Raw genomic sequence first — 20200 nt, forward strand, 5'->3', positions numbered from 1 at the left:
ACAGTTTTCCTGTGAATTGCTTCACTTGGAGGCCAAGAGGGAGTTCAGCATGTGTGTGAGAGAGCAGAATGGCACTTCTCTAATGACTTCTATCTGTTCCTGTAGCCTCAGTTTTATGAGCACCATTGAGTCACGGCAGGATGACAGATCCTTTAGCATGGGCAACCCACGTCTGTAAGACAGATTGTTTAGCTCAGAGCTTGCTGTACATCTCAGTAGAGAGGGATCAGTGACCGCTTCAGAAAAATGTTTTAGTTTCCTTTTGTGTTGGGTGGAGAAATAGCAAGGCAAAGTGTGTTTACAGTGAGCAGAAGTTTCAAGTGGGAAAACATAAGTTGGATGGAAGTATGAAGAAAAGATTGTTCTGCATCTGAAAACTGCAAGTGCTTTCACAATGCTCTGCTATCTGGTAGACGGCATGGTCCCTATCCTGCCCCCAGTGACATTTCCTGCGTGTGCTGTCAGTCAGACAGTCTGAGGCCAAGTTTGCCTGAGGATGGGAAGAACATTGTATAACAAATGAGGAAACAAACACACCAGTACAGTAAAAAGATGAAAGTTTAGAGAGAAAATGAATTTCACTGGTGATAATGTCATTTCCCTATATTTATCATACAACTGGCAAGGTGTTGTGTGCTGTTGTTGTAAAGGGCTGCTGGCAGTCGTGGTATTCAGACATGCTGTGTTTCATTGCTGTTTGCTTCACAGTCGAGCTTTGTCATTTCAGAGCTATGCTTCTAGCTCTAAATACCTGTCCTGAGAAAATCTCCTCTCTATTTTTGTGTTCCTGGAATAAGCAGAAGGGCAGTGATGACAGCCAAGGAAACAAGGGAGGATGGGGTAGCTGAGACGTGGGGCAGGAAGGAGGCAGGGAAGCAGGGAAGTAAGCACGGTGAGAACAAACCTCCTGTGCTCCCTGCTCCTAGACCTGATGCATGGTGACAGCCTGAGCAAAGACGGACCAAAACCCCATAGTGATCTTCAGCCCTTTTGCAGCCAGGGCTGACGCAAGTGCCGTTCTGCTCCTTCCCACCAAGTCCTACCATTTCCCATCTGGATATTGGCAACCAAATGGGCCATGCTGGAGCACCTTGCCCTGACAGACCTATTCAAGCCTAATCCCATGCCATTATCCCTCCCACCTCTCTTCTGCTGTCCTAGCACTGGCACATACTGTTTGGTTTCCCTCCCAGCAGCACAGACTCAGCTCCATGCTTCCCAGTTTGGGGTACGGAGCAAGAGGTGCCTAGGCACTTCTTCTTTTTTCTGTAGCATCTCTCCAAGCTGGAGACCATAGGTGTACAAGCCAAAAAGCTGTTAGCATCATACATCTTACAGCATTGTGTTACATGGTCTTTTGGGAAAACAGGGATGTTCCTTTTGTAAAAGAAATGTAGCTGGAGAGAGCAATTTATTTTCCTGTCCAGAAAACCAACATTAGAGTGGCAGCACAGAATTTACACAAAAGAAAACAAGACTTTACTATATATGTTTTTTTGTTTGTTAGTTTGTTTTTCAAAATAGGCAATGTGGATAGTTGTTTGAGAAGGGGGGGGAAGTATTAAGGGAATGAGAAAAGCCAAACCTTACAGGATATGGTGGGGACAGGATGCAAACAGCAGCGCTCTGTGGAAGAGCTAGTACATGATCATGGTGGGAAGCAAAGTCTGCATATGAGAACAGTATATGGATGTATATGAGGATATATGAGAGCAGTATAGGGATGAAATTTAAGTAGAGGTGGTCTCAATATCGATGCAAAAAAGAAGAATGGAAGCACACCAGGCTCCTGTGAGGAATTTGCATGTGTCTTGGCAAGAAAACACTCTTCTTTTTCTTGTTTGAAACAGGGTTGCTCTGAGGTTGCTCAGAAAAGAAAAAATGCAGCAAAGTAGTTCACTTAATTCAAAGCAGTCTCTCCCATCTCTCTCACCTGTTTTCCAGCTGTGTCTTATTTTGATTGTGTTTCCATTAGAAGCACAGTTCAGGAGTGGCTGTGAAGCTTCATATTTTCTCCTTCCTTTCTTTATTGGGATTGGATCATGGAATGTAATCAGTCTGCTCACTTCCCTTGATCTCTGAATACATTTCTGCCTTCTTCCCTGAAAGCTTCCTTGAATTTGCATTTCTACAGCATTGCTCAGTGTGCACACTGCCTGCCTTAAGATTTTATTTTGGGATTATTTCTGCTGTTCAGGACACAGGTAGCTTGGAAACCAGCAGTTCCACAAGCTTGTGATAGAGCCCCAAATGGTGTATTAAGGGTAAGGGTCACATGCTTGTTATTGTGTACTGCTCTCGGTGACTTTGCTGCATTCCTCCCACTCCCCTTCATTATCCTCTGAGTTTGGCAATTTGGGACTCAGGTGGAATGAGGATAAGGGATTTGTTTTCAAAGGTACAAGGGAATGCCAGACTTTTTTAGGAGTTGAAATTCTGCACTTCAAACTGTGAGCATATGGAATAATTTACTTTAGGAAATCTAATGTATTGTTTGTAAAAACGTATTGTTTGTATTGGGAAAAAAATGTTTTCAATAAGAAGGAAAAAAAAGAGATCTGGGTAAAGCTATGTCTTGTTCTGTGCTTTGCTTCGTGAAGTCCTGACACCGCTGGAAACTATCATACAAGAAACCATTGAGTACACTCGCCAGCGAAAGGTGTTTGACCAGTCCGTGCTGCACAACCAAGTCGTGCATTTCCGCCTGGCGGAGCTGGCCACTGAGCTGGAGCTGCTGCGCTCGCTGCTGTACCGCACTGTTGGTGAGTGCCCACATCTGCCCTCCCAGATGTGTTTTTTTTTAATGCAAAGAGCATTGTCAGGCTGAGGGAATATGGGGAGGTGGTTGCCAGGCTGTGGTCAGTAAGTGTCTGTGTGTAACCGTGCTTTTTTTCATCATTTTTTTTAGCTCTCTATGTGGAAGGCAATGATGTGACCAAGTTTGCTTCCATGGCTAAGCTAAAGGCAGGTCGTCTGGCCCGTGAAGTGACTGACAGCTGTCTGCAGTTTTGGGGAGGAATGGGATTCACCAGTGAGGTGCTGGTGAGCAGGTTTTACAGGTAAGCAAGTGAGTGGTGAACGTAGGAGGTTTGTTTACTGCAATTTTCCCTCTTAAATGCCCTGCTGAAAGATCACACGCTGGAAAGGCCACCAGCTCCTGGCTGATGTGAAAGATACCATCCCACTGAACAGCCTGTCACTGATTTAGGTTAGAGCTCGCACTGCAGTCCTTGACCATGCCATGAAATGGTCTCCCCTGTCCCACTGACGTGGGGTGACTGGTGTCGGGAAGTAGGCTGGCTCTTCCTTTGCCAACAGTGGGCCAAACTACAACTATGGGGTTTGAACTACCCACAGGTTAGCCTGAATTTCAGGTAAAGAAAGCAAACTCTGTATTTTTCCTGATGGTCTTCGGAAATGTGCTAGGCAGTATGACAATGAAAAGAGGTGAGGTCTACCAACAAGTGATTTTTTTCCTTTGCTTTCTGCTTATAATCTTGATTACAGGATCAGAACTAAAACAAAGCAGTAGCTTTTCTCCTGACTCTGAGGGACCATTGAAAATCAAGCTTCATCTTTTTTTTTCCATATTTCCACCCCAAACGTGTCTGAAATTGGAGTTCAACACTGGGCTCCTGTGGTGAGCTACTACTTCACTGCAGACAGAGGCACTGGTCCTGCCCACGGACCTGCAGCAGTCTCTGATAGCAGTCTCCATGCGATTAGTCATACTAGGTACCTTGTGAAACATCTGAGAGAAGTAGCTGCTTCCTGCAAGTTTTTAGATCATTAAAACAGCCTTTTTTGCAAATTCAATAAGCCCCATGCCAGGGCCTTGAAATTTTGCAGTGTATCTACTTCTACAGTGAAATTCCTTCTAAGCAAACAGTTTTCCTGGCAGCTGTGCTGGCCTCATGTCTTATAATGTGTTGGAAGATCAAGATGGAACTTGTATTTTCTCCTAACAGCAGATTTCATTTCAGCCCTCATAATACAATACCTAATTAATGGTTGGAAAAAGTAGTGGTTCAGTTAGTTCAAAGCTTTAGTAAATGTATCTGGGTAAAGTGAGAACAGAAGACATTGAAAAAAAAACTTATTTCTTTATAATAGGTTGATTTGTTTGGAGTAATGAGAGTTTCTCCCCCAAAAAAAAGTAGAAACAGAGTGTTAAAGAGTGGAATGTAAACCTATCGGTGATTTCATGGCAGGTCTCTTCTGTACTTCTCTATCCAGTACAGCAGAGGAAGAGAGAGAGATACCTTCTGATGTTTGACTCCTGTCCTTTACTGGTCAATGGGATAGGGGTGGGGGAGATGTACATCAAACGCCCAAGTCAGGCCTTGGTGCCCAACCCATATAATATAGTTTATAGGGTGTAACACTATAGGTAACACAGACACTTTTCCTTCCAGCAAATGGAGTAACTCAGCTCTCTGTCTCATGGCATTTTATGAGCAAGATTGCCATTGTGGTAAATCAGAGAGATTGTTAACCTTTTCTGACTTGTGGATACCCAAAAAGTAAGGACTGCTGTGTGGTGGTGGTTTTAAGCCAGCTGTCAATAGGATGTTTTTTCTTAGTTACCTTTTTCACCACCTGTTTATTAGCAGTTAATGGTCCTCAGTGATGGAGGTGCTGAAAGCTATTGCAGTAGGCACTTTGGATAAAATGAATACTTGTCTTGAAGCATTTGCTATCAATGTAGAAATGTGTAGACATTAGGCCATGTACATGTATGTACATGTATATTATTGCTAATTGTGGACAGGGTTTTTCTGCGTGAATTCCAGAACAGTTTCTAAGCACATCAGTACAGTCACATTTTCCCTGAGAAGAACTCCAGAGTATTTCCTATTGGTATCAACTGTGTCTGCTGTCTGAAGAAACATATCTTTCTGCCTCTAAAACAAACAGTTTTAAATAAGGCTAAAAGTGGTGCGATATATATAGTCTAAATTTTTCTGTGAATCAGTAAAATTCCCTCATTGAGTAACCATAAGCACCAGGAAGGGAGAAGTAGAGTATTACCTAAATAAACAATTACAGGTTCGATTTAGAATCCTGTTAATCTGGAACAGTAAGCAAAGCAGCGACTTTCCTAAAGCTGTTCTTTTTTTTTGTACGGCAGTCTGAGTAACCATTCACGTCACTCTGGTGTTTGTAGAGTAGCATGCTGGACTTATAATAACTGCACAGCATGATATCCAGTCACAATGTACAAAGATTTTTGCAGCATAATACTTACCCAGATTCCAAGGAAATGTTAGTCTGTGACACGTCAGGCTGTTTCTATTCAGAGTACACGGCGTAATGCATGGTTAGTGCATTAAGTCTTCGACTTTCAGTTACTGGTGTTAGTGGGGAGATACTAAACAGACCCAGCTCAACGCTGTCTGCCAAAAAACTTTATTCTTATGATTTTTTCTGATTTTGTGATTCTGTGATTTATTCACATCTGTCCATTTTAATCATTAGCCTTTTAAACCTTGTAGAACAACTTTTTCTAACATATAATGCTCTCTAGAATGTGTCGTTGAAGATAACTGTTTCTTCATGTAGGTACCTATACTGGACTGATTTTATATACTTATATGTTTTATTTTTAGTTGTAGGGATTCTGAAGAGAATGGGTTTGAAAAAAGTTTTGAGCTGAAATATCAAAGAGTTTAACAGAAACATATACACCAGTAAGAGTGGACTTTCCACACTTCAGCCTACTAGCTTGGTTCTGCAGGAGAGAACCAGACTAGAGCTGCACTTGTTTTTCCCTTCCCTACATCAAATGCCTCAAAGACATCATGACTTGGGAAAAATCGGTTATTGAACAAACCTACCATCTATATGAAAGCCCCAGGTAGTGAGAGACCAGTGGGAGAAAAACTTCCAGAAACAAGTATATTGCATTTTTTTCAGGCTTCATAACATGACTTTTTTTTTTTTTTTTTTTTAAATTTCAGCCAGTAATCTATATATTTGAATAATAATTTTATACACTTCTATTGAGATAGGAGGAGTGTGGTGACTGGAGATCTTAAAAAAAGTGTGTGTGGGGGGGTTGTTTGTTTGTTCAATTTAAGATCTTTTTAAAGTACTAAACACTGTGTCTATCTGCTGCCAGTGCTTACAGGCTTTACTCTTGCGGGGGGGGGGGGGGGGGGAGGGGGGGGTGATGGGGAAAATACTGTGCTTTCTTTCCTTGGTGCATCGTGAAAGACTGAAGAAAGTAATAATAAAAAAAATCTCGATTGACTGTTCATGTGAAATAGATGTAGTACACATAGCTGCAGAAGAAAACTGATTTTTTTTTCCCCAACTGCCACCTAAGCACTGCAATATGAAGTTTTATTTGTAATTAAGAATAGTTGAAAATCAAACTTCTGTTGTAGTTTTTAAGTGGAGTATCTTTTGAATAAGGAATGTATTTCCTTATAAATCATTTTTTATATTCCTCAGGTGTTTAAAAAAACAATTGAAATATCTTAATTGGTTTCATTTTGTATAGTCTTTCATTCTTTATAAAGCATGTCTAAACTAGAATGAGTTTAGACCACTGGGTTTTTTAATCAGTCTGTGTCATTATCACAATTTATGGTTGCACCAAAAAAAAAAACACAAAAAAAAACCATCAAGGTCTACTGACAGAAATCTGCTTTGGAATTAGTAGCTAACTGTTGGGACAAGACTTAATGACTTTCTCAATGATCTGTGAAAACAAATAGTTTCAGCCTTTTTCTGCAGCAGTCTTGTAAGAGATCTAGCTGTCTCTGGAGATGGAAGAGATCACACAATATTACATATGAAGATATATCAGTAAATTTTGAGGAGAAAAGTCTTGCTAGTAACACGATTGTAACACAGTGATTGGGGGGGGGAAGTGTTAACCTTCTGTAATCAAGTGGAATTTGTGCTGAAAGGAGGCAGCATTCAAATAGCCTTCCTGGGAGCAGTGATGCTTTGAAGCACATAGATGTGGAGAATGATTTGGCAAGGATTTAGCAAAGTGCAGTACCAATGGTCTCCTTGCCAAGAAAGCAGGGAGCAGCATCCCCGAAGACCTGCTGCCATGAAGTCAGGCTGATAGTGAAAAACAGAACTGGAGTAACCAAAACCCCCGTTCCCACAGGTGCTCACTTTCTTCCCCATGTCAAAACAGCACCAGCAACTCCAAGATGCCCACCAGAAAAGGGGAAGAAAAGAAGATTTCATTTTTGCAGAGCTTTAAAATTCTGTGAAGACATCTGCACTGAAGATAGTGCAACAGCTTCCTCTCAGGGTGTTTGCAAACAGAAAGGGCTTTTTAGATCCTACTGTCATATGGCTTTTGAGAGGAGAATGTAACTCGGAGTGGCTTCCTGGGCAGGCAGAGCTTCTTGGTTGTAGGCAGCAAATGGTGGTAGGATGCACAACTACAAAACACTCTACAGCTTTACTGGCTTGGGGCTAGAGACAGACTTAGTGTGTGGTGTTAGCTGTGATCATAGCACCTGCGTAGCATATTACTACCTTAGAAGCAGTATTTGTGGTCACTGAGATCGGTACTTGTCTCTACTTCGTTTTAGTATCCTGAAAACCAGCCCTGAATTCCAAGATTACTGGCACCAAAAGGTTTATAAACAAGGTGATGGGCACAGCTTGGCTAGTGCAAAACCACAGCTGAATCTGTGTCTGCAGAATAAACACTAGCCAAAAGAGGGAAGTTAAAACTGAACAACTATTGTAAGACTTTTGCTACTGAGATTGGACTGAGACACACAACTCAGCCACGCGTTCAGGCTGTAAGTCAGAGGGTTCCCTTACGGATGCATTCCTGAAGGAGGTTCTGTGTTAGGTAACTACGGAGACAGGAAACTTCATTTGACAATGTGGACAGCCCTTTTTGTCCCCTTTGCTACCTAACTAGAAATTACTGGTAACATGGACTGAGGCTGGTGTGTGGGAAGGGCTCCTCACCCTCCCTCTTAGGTACAGGTTTTTTTAGTTAGCATTGAGGTAATTATTATTTTTTTCCCATGGCTGATGTCTCAGGTGTGGGAGATTTCTTGACTGAGAGGAATCTCCTTACTGGGAGTGTTGTTTTTTTGTTTGTTTTGAGGGGATACATTGAGGGGCACGGAATGCAATGGCTATCTTTTCCTCAGGCAAACTGCTTTGGGCTTTCTGACCCTCCACTCCTGCTCTCCAAGGAAAACAGCATTCAACAGCATACCTCAAAATTACACCTTTTGTAACTGCTGAGTATGTTTTGAGCTGGTTCCCTATCACCCTTGATAAGAGGTGAGGTCAGTGCTCACCTCTGCAGAGTTGGAGGTAGTTCAGGGCATGCAGTTCTGCCATGGGGGCAATGACAGGGCAGCAGAGGACTCAGAAAGCAGTGCAGCAGTTCCAGAACAAAAGCATTAGAGGGGAAGGCTGCCTGAAACAATGCAGTTCTAATATTTATATATATTGAAATATTTATATGCTGTATTAATAGTGTATTACTCATATAATATTAGCAATCAAAACATTTACTTACAATAAATAGCTTACATACAAGCTTACTTTACCAAGTCACCTTCCCCAGCTTCCTCATCGGGTTCCTGGCAGAATAATTAGTGCTCTGGTTTTGTTTTCTTACACTGAGAATGTGTCTTTTTTCCCAGAAGAGGGCTGCTAGATTAACATAATTTGAATCTTTTGTCATCTCAGTCCTCTTAAACTAGGTAAACCCTTCTGTCCTGTCTCCATGGGGGAAGAGGTTCTGGAGGAAATATTCCTCATCTCACCCACAGAGACAAAAGTGTAATTACTAGCAATTTCGTAAAGACAGACATAAACACACACACACAATTATGTGAAAGGTTCCTTTTTAAAGTACGTTTATATAATAACTATCTGATAATAAGAAATATCTGTTGCACAACACCAAAGCCAGATCTTGCCACTGCCTGTTTATAACTTCATATAAGCAAGCCACATGTGTCCAAGATACCTGCTGCAAATGGAGGATTTTTATCTGCATCACAGAGGTTTGAGGATTACTTGCTTACTGTTGCAACAATGCCGTGAAGATGCAAAGCACTGGCAGAGGCTTTCTACAGCTTGAAAAACCAGACAGCACCACAGCACAAAGAACAACTAACCTGCTGTTTTTCCAGCTCTGTTGTCTTTACCAAAACCCATAGGAAGGTGGGGAATTTTCAGGATATTGAACTAATAAGTAGAGGTAGTTTAACAAAATTTTGTTTGTTATGCTTTGTTTCCTTCTCCCTAAAGAGGAACAGAAATTTGTGAAGACAATTGCTTGAAGTGCAGTAATTTGCATTCTGGCTAGCCAAGGGAGCTTAAGCAATACTGTCAGGGATGACTTGGCAATGTAAATGGTGGTTTTTAAATGAGTCCAGTTAGAAATATCAAATCAAAAGTAAATAAGCTTAGAGCAGCTATTCATTTTTTAAACAGAGAAGCATCATACTAACAAAGATTTTAAACTAAAGGCGTGCTGGCTCTCACATAGCCATTAGGGAGACCAGAGTGGTTTCTTTTGGTGCAGAACCTTCTGTATAAAAAGGTACCATCTTCATACAATTCTACAATACCTTAGGGATGCTTCTTTTACCTCAGAGTTGAGCAAAGTTAAGTTCTGCAATGTGTTTCGCTTTCCCTGCAAAAAGAAAAACCCTCCCATACTAAAATTCAGTTGAAGGTTTGGCAAAGGACCAGCAGGGATGTTGCAGGATGTATCACAGACCAGCTTACCAGGAGGAGGCAGTGGATGAGGTGTTCAGCAAACAACTGGCAGAACTACGTAGTATGTACCTAACTGGGAAGAGCCTGTGCTGGTTTACATGCCAGTCCAAAGTGATGGCACCTTCTGCACGGATTTTGAACTGGCAACATCCTTATGCACAGAAGGGATTTATGGTGCTGACACACATTTGTCCACACCATGTATGTACTTCTATAAACAAGGGGTTTTGACGTAATAAAAACAACTTTGTAATAAATGCAGAGGAATACCTGGGCATGTACAATTCTGCACCTGTTCCATCAGTATAGGATGCAAATGTTTTAATCTTTTTCTTTATATTTCTACAGGGACTTGAGATTAATGTCAATAGGAGGTGGTACTGATGAAACCATGCTTTCTATTATATGCAAATTCATGGAAACTCTTCCAAAAAAGTAACACGTCTTCACTCTACCTCAAAAAATTAAAGAAAGAGCATGGATTTTACTGCATACTGAAGGCAACGCTTTTCAAGGGTGAAATAAATAATAAAAAAAAAAAAAAGGAACAGTACTTTTTCCAGCAAAATACTTCTATGTATCAATATCACGATACCTGTTCTCCAATATAACATTTACGCTGATGAATAACATCTGAAAGCATGCAGCCTACTGTAAGATTTTTTTCTGGTTTTAGTGAATTGCAGCTTTGAAGCCTCTCGTGATCCACACTAAGTGCCCAGAAATCTTCTCAGAATAATAGGATCTTGTCTTCTTTAATCAAGGTATAGCTACATTTGAGCATCTAAGCCACCAATTAAAAAACATAACCTCCATATGGATACAGCTATAATTTCAGGAGTAGCGTAATCTAATTACACGGTAACTTTGCTTTAAAGATCAATTAAGTCAAAAATTATTCCTAATCATATTCAAGTACTGGAACAATGATTTTGTTCTCAATTACTACTGCCTTCCATATATTTAAGTTTTAGCACATAAATATCAAAATGAGTTCCTTCAGCAAGAGCAAGTCAGAAATCACAAGCCTCCTGATGCAACGTTGGCACAAAATTTGTCTTCATTACCTTCACACTGACTTGTACTACTCCCTGGCATACACATTTAGTGGTGGGAGTAGGGGTTGATTTTTAGTTTTAGAATTCTACAAACAACTGTTTAATTGTATCAGAAACTTCTGAGACCTGTTTTGTGTGCAGTTATGAATGAAAAAATATTAAAAATAAACACAATGTGAAAAATGTGTACTTATTTAAATAAGATTGTAAAATTTATATGCCATAATCTGAAGTGTAATGAATATAACACTATTAAAATAACTATTTTCAAAATTTGTGTGATTTGTTACACAAAAATCTCACTGAAATACACATCTACGATGATGAGCATCAGTTCTTCATGTGATCTTTAGAACTCATTCTTTACATTTGATTGCTTATCAGCCATACCTTCAAAAACATCAGTAATTCTCCTAAAACACCCATTTAAGTTAGAAGAGACATCATGTCTCACTAAGGAAAAAAAAAAAAATGCTTCAGTGGAATTGTCCTTGTAACCAAGTGGGCGTGCTTAAGCATTTTCTAGGGAATCTCCAAGGCGCTGTAAGATTAATAGATAGATAGTCAGAAGATTGTGTTGTATTTCCTTCTACCTGGAAATAATCCATATAGCTGCTAGGTAAAATCCAAGTTCCATTAAATTGAGAAACAATGTGTATTATGTAAGAATTCATATAAAGAGTCTCAAAACCAGTAAATATAATTGCAGTATTCTCATTCAAACATTAGTAACTACAACAAGCATAGTCAACACTACTATTTTTCTATTGTATACACTGTATATTTCATTCTATATGACTGTGCCATAGCATCCTGAAATTTTGTCAACTATTGTTAATTCCAAAGACTTTCAGCGTAATACTCTTGTACCAGAAAATGCAACTCCAGAGGAAAATTCTAAGGCTGCCATTGGTTCCCAACTGCCATTCCTCTTCTCTTCATGAAGTACTCTCAAAGCAGGATTTCAGTTCAGATTTAACTGAAAACTGACCTTATCTGGAAGAGAAGGGAAGAACACTACAAGATGAACTTGCTCCCAAAGTAAAATAATGTAACAATGTAAGTGTCAGAGTCTTTAAATGAATAAACAAAGAAAGGAAGACATAGGTTTACAATTTTTCCTATTCCTCCTTCAGCCCCACCCCACCACTGAAGAAAGAAATAAGGGAGGAAGGAAAGGAGGAAGAGATTCCATTTTATATGAATTTCATTTTTATCTGGTTTGACTTTTAAAACAAAAATCCTGTTGGTTTTATACATGAACTGAAAGACAGATAAGAGTTTTTTTGTTTTGTTTTAAACCAGTGTGCTCTGTCAAGGGAAATCATAGCATAGACTTCAGAACAAACACAGGACATCTATCAGCTGTGTAACTACTTGCATCCACCTATTTTCTACTGTATACTAGGTAGATAAAAACTAAATTTATTGGTAAGATAGATTGATTAGTAAGAAAAATAAAGTCTAGAAAGAAACGAAGGAAAAAAAGCTGATGTGAGACAATGCTTAAATGTATTTCCAAAAGATGACCAACTATCACAGGCATGCAGTTGTCAAACGGTTATGTCAATAGTTATTACTCATTAGATACCTTACACTCCACTCTTTCATTAGAACTATACAAGTGCTTCAGGCTTTGATGGCATACTGTATCCTATTGACTGTCTTGGGGAATACTATATTTGTTTAGCAAGCCTAGCAATTCTCATATAAAGATGCATTGTAAGGGCATCAATATTTCATTGCTCTTAGCAGTTTTGTAGACCTTTTAATAGTCAAAGATTAAATAGGCTAGGAACAGTTTCATTTTAGTTACTTTTATATAAATATGATTCTTTATGTGTAATTTAGATGTAATACTTCTGTTCAATATGAAAATTAACATAAAAAAACATAGCATACACATTATTTTAATGGCACACAATACACAGGTCTGGCCCCTTAAATGCAGCACCATCTCCAAAAAACACTGGTATTCTATAGCAGAAAAGTATGTATACAAACAACAGTAATGAGAATATTCCAGGACATTTTATTTGTTAGAACATAATTAAGTTATTAATGGCAACGTTATACAGTATTTCTATAAAAGTCATTCAAAAAAATTAGATACAGTTTTAATATCTAGAAAACAAATTTTTTTGAACTTTGAAGTCAGCAGTGTAATAGCTTCAACTATTAGAAACCACGTGGTGAACTAAAGCTAAGTGTTAAAAGCAAAAAAAAACAAATAATATGACAGCACCTCCAACAGGTGCATCATAATATACTTCAATACAAAATTAAAAATACTCAACCTCATATTTCAGTCATCATGCAGGGTAGATTTGGGACTCATCACTGACTGAAAAGAAACTAATGGTAAGAGTTCTAGTGATTCAATGGAATCGTTACATTTTGGATACTTTAAATATAAAAGGAAGCACTTGTACTGTGTCCATATCTGCTTAAAAGAACAGATGTGTAAGCATTATTGGTCACATTTAAATGAAAAATCCAGTTTTAAGTAAGTTCTCTGCAAAATGAAAAGTTTAAGCTACTTAAACATGTAGACTATTAGACCTATCCATCTGGGCATTGCAAAAATAATTTGAGTAGTGTATCACTATTATTTCTGTTATCTCAGGCCAACCTTTAAAAAAAAAAAAAAACACAGATGAAAACAATTCAGAGAGATCCAAGTATCATTCATGCTTTTGAAACCTAAAAATTACTATACGCCTGAAACTGGAGCTCTAATTTAGAGCATGGTCCAGAATTAAAAACAAAATGTAAGAAAGCATAGTAATTCTGCAAATACTTCACTTCTGAACAGTCCTTGTTTGGGGGGGTTCTTTGATTTTTTTGTTTTTAAATCAATTCTAAAAATTTCTTTCTTAAAAAAGCAACACAGAATGCTAGCAGTTTCTGCGTGTTCACAAATAATTCCCCAAAAACAGGGGATAGTGAGAGAAATTCTGATACATTAAGAAAACATATATATAACATTGCATTAAGTATTAATGCAGTTTACAACAATTTCATTGTGTTTTATCAACAGAGTGTGCCACTTCAGATCAATGTCTTCATCAATTAAGACTTTTATGGTTGAAATTACACAATTTAAACTGAAGATAACATGCATCACCTCAGTTTAATAATCCAGTATATTACAAAGAAAACAAATAATGAAAAGAGCATCATGTAGCATAAGAGTTTTGTCTGGCTCCCTCTGGAGAGTGTTCTCAGTCTGCCCATAGTTGCACCCAGCAGCCCACCTGTAGAGTCAAAATCATTATCCTACATTTAAACAACAAAAAAAGAGAGGAAAGAAAAAAAAAATTGTTACTCTGAGAAAGCAGATTGACCACAAAGCTTAAGTATATATATAATTTTTTTCTTCTCTCAAATCTTTCAAAACTGAATTTCATAGGCATTTTCTGAAAATTAACCAGGAAAAAAAACTTCTGCTGGTTAATTTATCCAGAGATACATATATTTTTGTTAAAGATTGGTTTTACATGTGGAAAAAACAAAGCATTTCTAACTTATTTTTTGCTTCCTTTTTCTAAAACACAATTAAACACAGAACTACCTTTCTGATAATGCTGCACGTTTGCTGATTCAAAACAAATAGCTGTATCTGAAGAATGAAAACCTTGGATGTTCTTTGGAAATAATGCACTCGTGCAACTGTATGAACAACAATATCGCTGCTGAATTGGTCATGTTTTTACAGCCAGCAATAAGCTGTCAACATTTTCATACAAATGTTCATATCACACAAAAGAACATTCTATGTTACTAACTTCTCAATCCCACCCCATTTTTAAAGAAAGTTAGTAACTAAACACTTACCATTTCTGATAACATTTTGTTTTGGTTTTTAACTTCTGTTCCAATTTCAATAGAAAGCTATTAAAAAAAAAAGGGGGGGTTAAACATGAGCAATGAGTTATACATAAATTAGAGAAGCTACTCTAAAATAGGTGACATCACTAATGTTTTCCCAGGTAAAATGTGAAAGAAATACACAGTGTTTTTGAAAAACAAACAAGTTATAAAAATAACAAGTACAGCAATCTGTCAACAATCCTCAGGAAAGTAAATATTTATCATTTGACTACTTGTGTTTAGAGAGTCACAGGAAGTACTCAGTGTATCTCCTCCCCTTTTCTCCTTTACCAGGGAATTCCTTATCAGAACTACTGTATGGAATTGCAAGAACTCAAGATCCAGTCAAGTGAGTAGCAATTATCCACATCCTGGAACAACTGTTACAACTCTTGGCACAGAGGACCAAGAGCACTCTCTTCAACAGTGTTTCTGGAGTTGACACCTGTAACTTGCTGATGCATCTCTTTTGATAAGCTGCTATACTGTAATTGCAGTTTTATTCCATGAAAATGTCTATTCCTTTTCCGTTTGTGCCATGAAGCAACGATGGCACAGCAGCACAAGGAGGCAACAAGTCAGTCTGTCCACAGAGTGTAACCAGGGTCAGCAAAGTCTGGTGATCACCCAGCAAGTTTCCAACAGTGACGCAGGCCTAAGGTCAAGCCAGGAAGTCTGCAGGTCAGGGTCAGAATCAGGGAGGTACAGGACCAGGCACAGACAGAACTGCAGCACAACTGTTGCTGTAGCAAAGATGGGGGCCAGCCAGCAGAACTGCAGTTCGCAGCAGCTCCCCAGGGAAACAGGAGTAAACCCTCCCCAGGCCCTAATGCCTTGGATTTGCCAAAACCCACGTGTTTTTGTGGCACAACTTCAATCCCATGATTTCTTACTGCCACTTTTCACTGCCACCTATAATCAAGTCACCAGTCCACCTAATTTAATTCAGCGTGACAATATCACTGTAATTAAATACTTACTGATTTAATGGCACTGACTTTATTACGCAGACTTTCCGTTAACCTTTCATTTTCTTCTTCGTACACGCTGTATCCACTGTTGGTATAGCCGTAATTACCCGACGGTGCTCCATCACCTACAAACACAACCGTCAGGAGTTACAGACAGAAAACACCACTGCAGCAAGTGCTCTTCACATGTGAAAAAGCACTCTTGGCATTTAATAATGCATTTCCTTAATCAAAATGAAGCAATTAGGAAGAGGCGCTGCATGCTCCTGAGAAATAGATTCAACTTTTTTCAAGCACAGAAGTCATCTTTCCAATATGCAAATCAAACTAGGGAAGCCTGGGGAACTGCTGCACTTTAGTACCATCATTTTTTTCCTGAGAAAATGTTTTCAGATGGCTTTTATGGAAATCAATCTAGGTATTACATGGGGATGTGAAAAGCAGTATTGAGGTCATTACATAGAGCAGTAAGCCTAATTCACAATTAGAAAGTTGAGATCATTCCCTAACAAAGAATAACAAAGACAAATAACATTTGATCACACCTGCCACTGAAGGACAGAGCGAGCATACTCTGAACCTTACACGTGTTTCTCTACAAACAAGACCTTAGACCAAAGGCCAAGCCTCTAAGCAGAGGAGCACACTGCCATTTCTGTCAGCAGTCTACAATTCTCTCACTCCTGCCTTTGCTTTCTGGAGCTTCAGGACTGTTATCCAGACAACAGACTCTGCAGAGAAAGCAGAGCAGAAGGGAACTGAGATCCACATACTCTCTTCCTCCAGCCTCTCCTGAAGGTCTGTGACAGGCAGCAGCTGGACGGCAGCAAAAAGGCTGCATCCAGGCCAGACAAAAATCAGCCCAAATCTAAGAACTGAAACCACAGAACAGACGGGCAAACAAAAAAGAACTACTAAAAGCTTTATCATAAAGATCCTACTAGATTAATTCTACTAGCAGTTCGGTTATAACTAACTGGTATTTACACACAAAGCCACAGTAAGTGTCTGAAAACCCATGGCTAATTCCTCTTCGATGCACTTTAAGGACTTCTTGTACTTGGACGCTGATTTTCTTTTAGAGAAAAACGGGAGAGAAGAGACACACCAACAACATTCACAGATAAAGCTACGTCTCAATTGGTTTCACTACGTGCTTTGCGTACATGGTATTAAAATTTGTAAAAGAAAGATATTAAAATTTGTAAAAGAAAGAATTATTGATAATAGATATCATTTTATATCAAGCCATAAAGCTGCTCCTAAGTAATTAGATTTTTTTTTAGTTCACGCTTGTAAAGTTTTTTTTAAATTTTATTCTGTAAGTTAGGCTAATGATAAATGTACAGTAAGACTGGGTGAAACGTGTGTTTACATGTCATCAATCACAGTAAGAGCTGAGGGCTTTTGCCCCCTAAGTCCTAAGTACTGATGCCAATTATAGGAATTTGGCTAAAATTACATAAATTAAAAATGAAAAATTAATAATAAGATTAATAAAGCCAGGATTGTTCCCACTGTTTTGTTTTACAACTGCATCTAACTACAATACTTCCTACCAAGTGGTAAGCAATTCTAAATACATCTGTAAGTTAACATACCACGTAGCTTCAGGCCAAAATACTGTAATTGTATGGTTCTGATATAGATGGCAACATAAGCAGATGTGAACAACTTGTCCAAAGCATTCAAATAGTAACAACTACTTCTGTATACGGAATACAAAACACTGTGTAGAGGGCTGGCGATTACTGCTTAAAGGAAGGACAGAAACTTCAACATGGCAGCCCTATGGGCTGTCCTGCAGTACCACACATTGATAGTTCATGCACTGTAGTATAATCTCAGGCTGAAAAAGAAGTAGCAGGTAGCTGGAGACAAAGGCAGAAGTAATTGTGCCCAACTTCTACTTCCAGCTCGTTAACAAAAATAAAAGGTAATTGCGGACTGACAGCTGAAGTGTTAGGGCAAAGCAGCAAATCTCACTGCACAGACATTTTAGTCTTCTGCTTGACCTTACAACAGGTTTTTGAAGAAATACTTTTGGGATGTCCCTTAAGGCACTGATTGCCAGAGACCTGCTACAAGAAGGTGTGTTCTTTCCCCCAAGCTCTTTCCAAAACCTTCCATTGCTTCCATCTTTCAGAAACACCCTTGCAGGCTGGATGGCTTTCAGCCCCCGCTCACACCTGGGAGTGAGCTGTTAGTCTAACCACAGCGAGATCTGAAGACCCGAGCGTTAGCAAACACACACCTTTTTGCGATAAACACCCAAACACTCTCCTGACCTGTTAAGAAGCGTATCTAACACTTGCTTTACGTAAAAAAAATACTATCACACAACGCAAACAGGAAACAGAAAGCAAATCTAGAGTAGCATTATAGACACACCTCCTTTAGCCATACGCCATGTATCAGCCCCTAAATATCCACTGGGGGCACAGCTTCCTAGGGCCAGGCCTCAGCTTCACGCTGCGGGCCCAGCACCTGCAGGGCCCTCAAGGAGCCCAACGAGGCCTCCTCCAGCCACCGGCACAGCTGCCGGCCGGTCAACGAGGCCTGAGCTCCCACCAACAGACCCCCGCCTTCCCACCTGGCTGGGTTTTGGGGTAAATTCACCTCATTTTTTCGGTTGTTTGTTTTTTTTTGACCCAAACATAGAAAAAAAACACAGAGAAGTACTAAAACTAAGTAAGAGAACTGCGTTAGGAGCAATAAACCCGGCCCAACAACACCCCAGACACCGCCACCGGGCCCGCTGCCCCATCCCCCGAGCCGTGCCCCCCGCGACAGACCGGGGCGAGCGGCGTGCCGTGCCATATCGCGGTATGTCGCGACGTGTCGGGGGGTATCGCGGCCCGCGGGGGGCTCGGCCGCCGCCCCCCCCGCCCGGAACGGCCGCTCTTACCCAGCCCCGCGCGCCTCATGGCTGCGCCTGGAGCTGCCGGGGGAGGATGAGGAAGATGAAGATGAGGAGGAGGAGGACGAGGAGCAGCCGGGTCGCGGCTCCGTGGCCGCCGCCCGCCTCATTCACCCGGGCAGCGCCACGACAGCGGCCGGCGCCGCGCGGCCCGCTGGGCGCTGCGGGGACCGCTGGGAAATGGAGTCCGCGCCGCGCCGCTGAGGCACAGCCCGCAGAGCCCGGGCTCCCTCACGGTATTAAGAGAGCGAAACGTGTTAAATGCAGCCTGCCGTGAACGTGCTCGGGGCCTCAGCTGTCAAAACATGCTTTGGTGTTGAAGGGAAAAAACGAACGTGCAAGCACGTAGCCTGCTGTGGATGTATTCACCTGCGAATAGCAGGCGTTGGGACTCGAAGCAAAAAACAAACACGTGTGGGGCCTTTGCCTGCTACAACGCTGTCGTGATCTTCAATAAAATGATAACGTACTGGTGGCCTTGTGAAACAGTCACAAAAATAGAATTCAGTGCTGAGCGGAGTTTTATTTATTTGTTAATTTTGTTTACCACGCAGGCATGCTGCTGCAGTGTACAGCCACCCAGCAGCTCAACCTGGGAAACTGCAGATCCTGTTATTACTGAATTACAGTGCCAATTACAACAGGCTACCACACCATCGGCTTACACATTTATTTATGCTGTTTGTGTTCTCCTAGGACTTGGGAAGCCCAGTATCGGACCAAGACCTGCTTGCATTGTACAAGCTGTCTAAACTCAGCCCAAAGCTCCTGCCTCAATGAGATTGCAATGTAACGGGTCTGTAGGCGAGCAGAGCTGCAGAAGGAAGGATAAAATAACATGAGCCATATGAAAGCCCTATGCCTTTCTGCTGATGCCTTTGTAATTGCTGTAAGACAGCCCATGCATCCTTTTGCAGAGCACAGAAACAGAGCTAATTACACTGTTTCTTTTCTCACCACTTGTCAATGTGAATTAAGATGTTAGTCTTGTATCAGCCCAACTTTAAAATAATTGTTGAGAAGCTGTTGTTCATTTATTTGCTCTTTAGGCACATTTGGATGCCCACATCTCAAACAGCACTGTAAAGAGTAAAATGAGTGTTAATACTTGTTAATCTAAATAGTTTATCAAAAACTTCAACTAAGGCATTAGTTGCTTGTATAAAGTTGAAGAAAAGGCAAAGGAGAAGTAACAAACTGCAAATCTGTCCTTCATGTTCCACAGCATGAAGCAAGTATCTATTGATTTTTGTCTGGAGTTCAGCAGTTCTTACGGGAGTTTGCAAACTGCTGTCACTGATGACTTGAGACTCGGTTTACATCAGCTCATGCAAATACATCAGTTGTCTGAAGAAAGGGAAAAGTACTGTCACTAAAGATGCTATTCATGATAAAACCACCTAAAGTTCACAAATGGGCTCATTTCCTAACTTTGCCAGGACAAAGAGATCTCTTGGAAAATTAAATGTTTAAAACAGCAAAATTGAGATGTTGTAAAATTTATGGAAAGTGAGCAAATTCTGATAAGAGTTTCTTCATTAATGCTACAAATTTGAACCAGGGCTCTCCTAAGAACAATATCCTCTTCAAACACAATTATTGATTTATGGTTATGGTGACATTGTTTGCAGTAATCATTCAGAACC

General features: G+C 40.2%; 2 protein-coding genes across 4 annotated transcripts in view; one reads left to right on the forward strand and one right to left on the reverse strand.

Moving 5' to 3' along the window:
• Window positions 1–16835, forward strand: part of LOC311431002 (putative acyl-CoA dehydrogenase 6) — a 92335-nt gene extending 75500 nt beyond the window's left edge. For 2 of the 3 annotated variants that reach the window (XM_084508057.1, XM_084508059.1), the window contains exons 7-9: window positions 2601–2762; window positions 2909–3059; window positions 10081–11063. In XM_084508057.1, coding sequence (XP_084364183.1) covers window positions 2601–2762; window positions 2909–3059; window positions 10081–10171 — 404 coding nt within the window. In that variant the 3' untranslated portion in view covers window positions 10172–11063. Of the gene's footprint in view, window positions 1–2600; window positions 2763–2908; window positions 3060–10080; window positions 11064–14957 lie in introns of those variants that run through there. The other variant, XM_084508058.1, reaches the window with a different exon arrangement.
• Window positions 12685–18742, reverse strand: BET1 (Bet1 golgi vesicular membrane trafficking protein). The gene is made up of 4 exons (XM_084508068.1): window positions 18543–18742; window positions 15644–15759; window positions 14628–14684; window positions 12685–14069 (listed from the first exon to the last, which is right to left on the reverse strand). Exons 1-4 carry the CDS (start codon window positions 18559–18561, stop codon window positions 13914–13916), a joined length of 348 nt encoding a protein of 115 aa, XP_084364194.1. The 5' UTR covers window positions 18562–18742; the 3' UTR covers window positions 12685–13913.
• Between the last annotated feature and the right edge of the window lie 1458 nt (window positions 18743–20200).

Source organism: Aythya ferina, assembly GCF_964211825.1.
Source record: "Aythya ferina genome assembly, chromosome: 2".
NCBI classification, from domain to species: domain Eukaryota; kingdom Metazoa; phylum Chordata; class Aves; order Anseriformes; family Anatidae; genus Aythya; species Aythya ferina.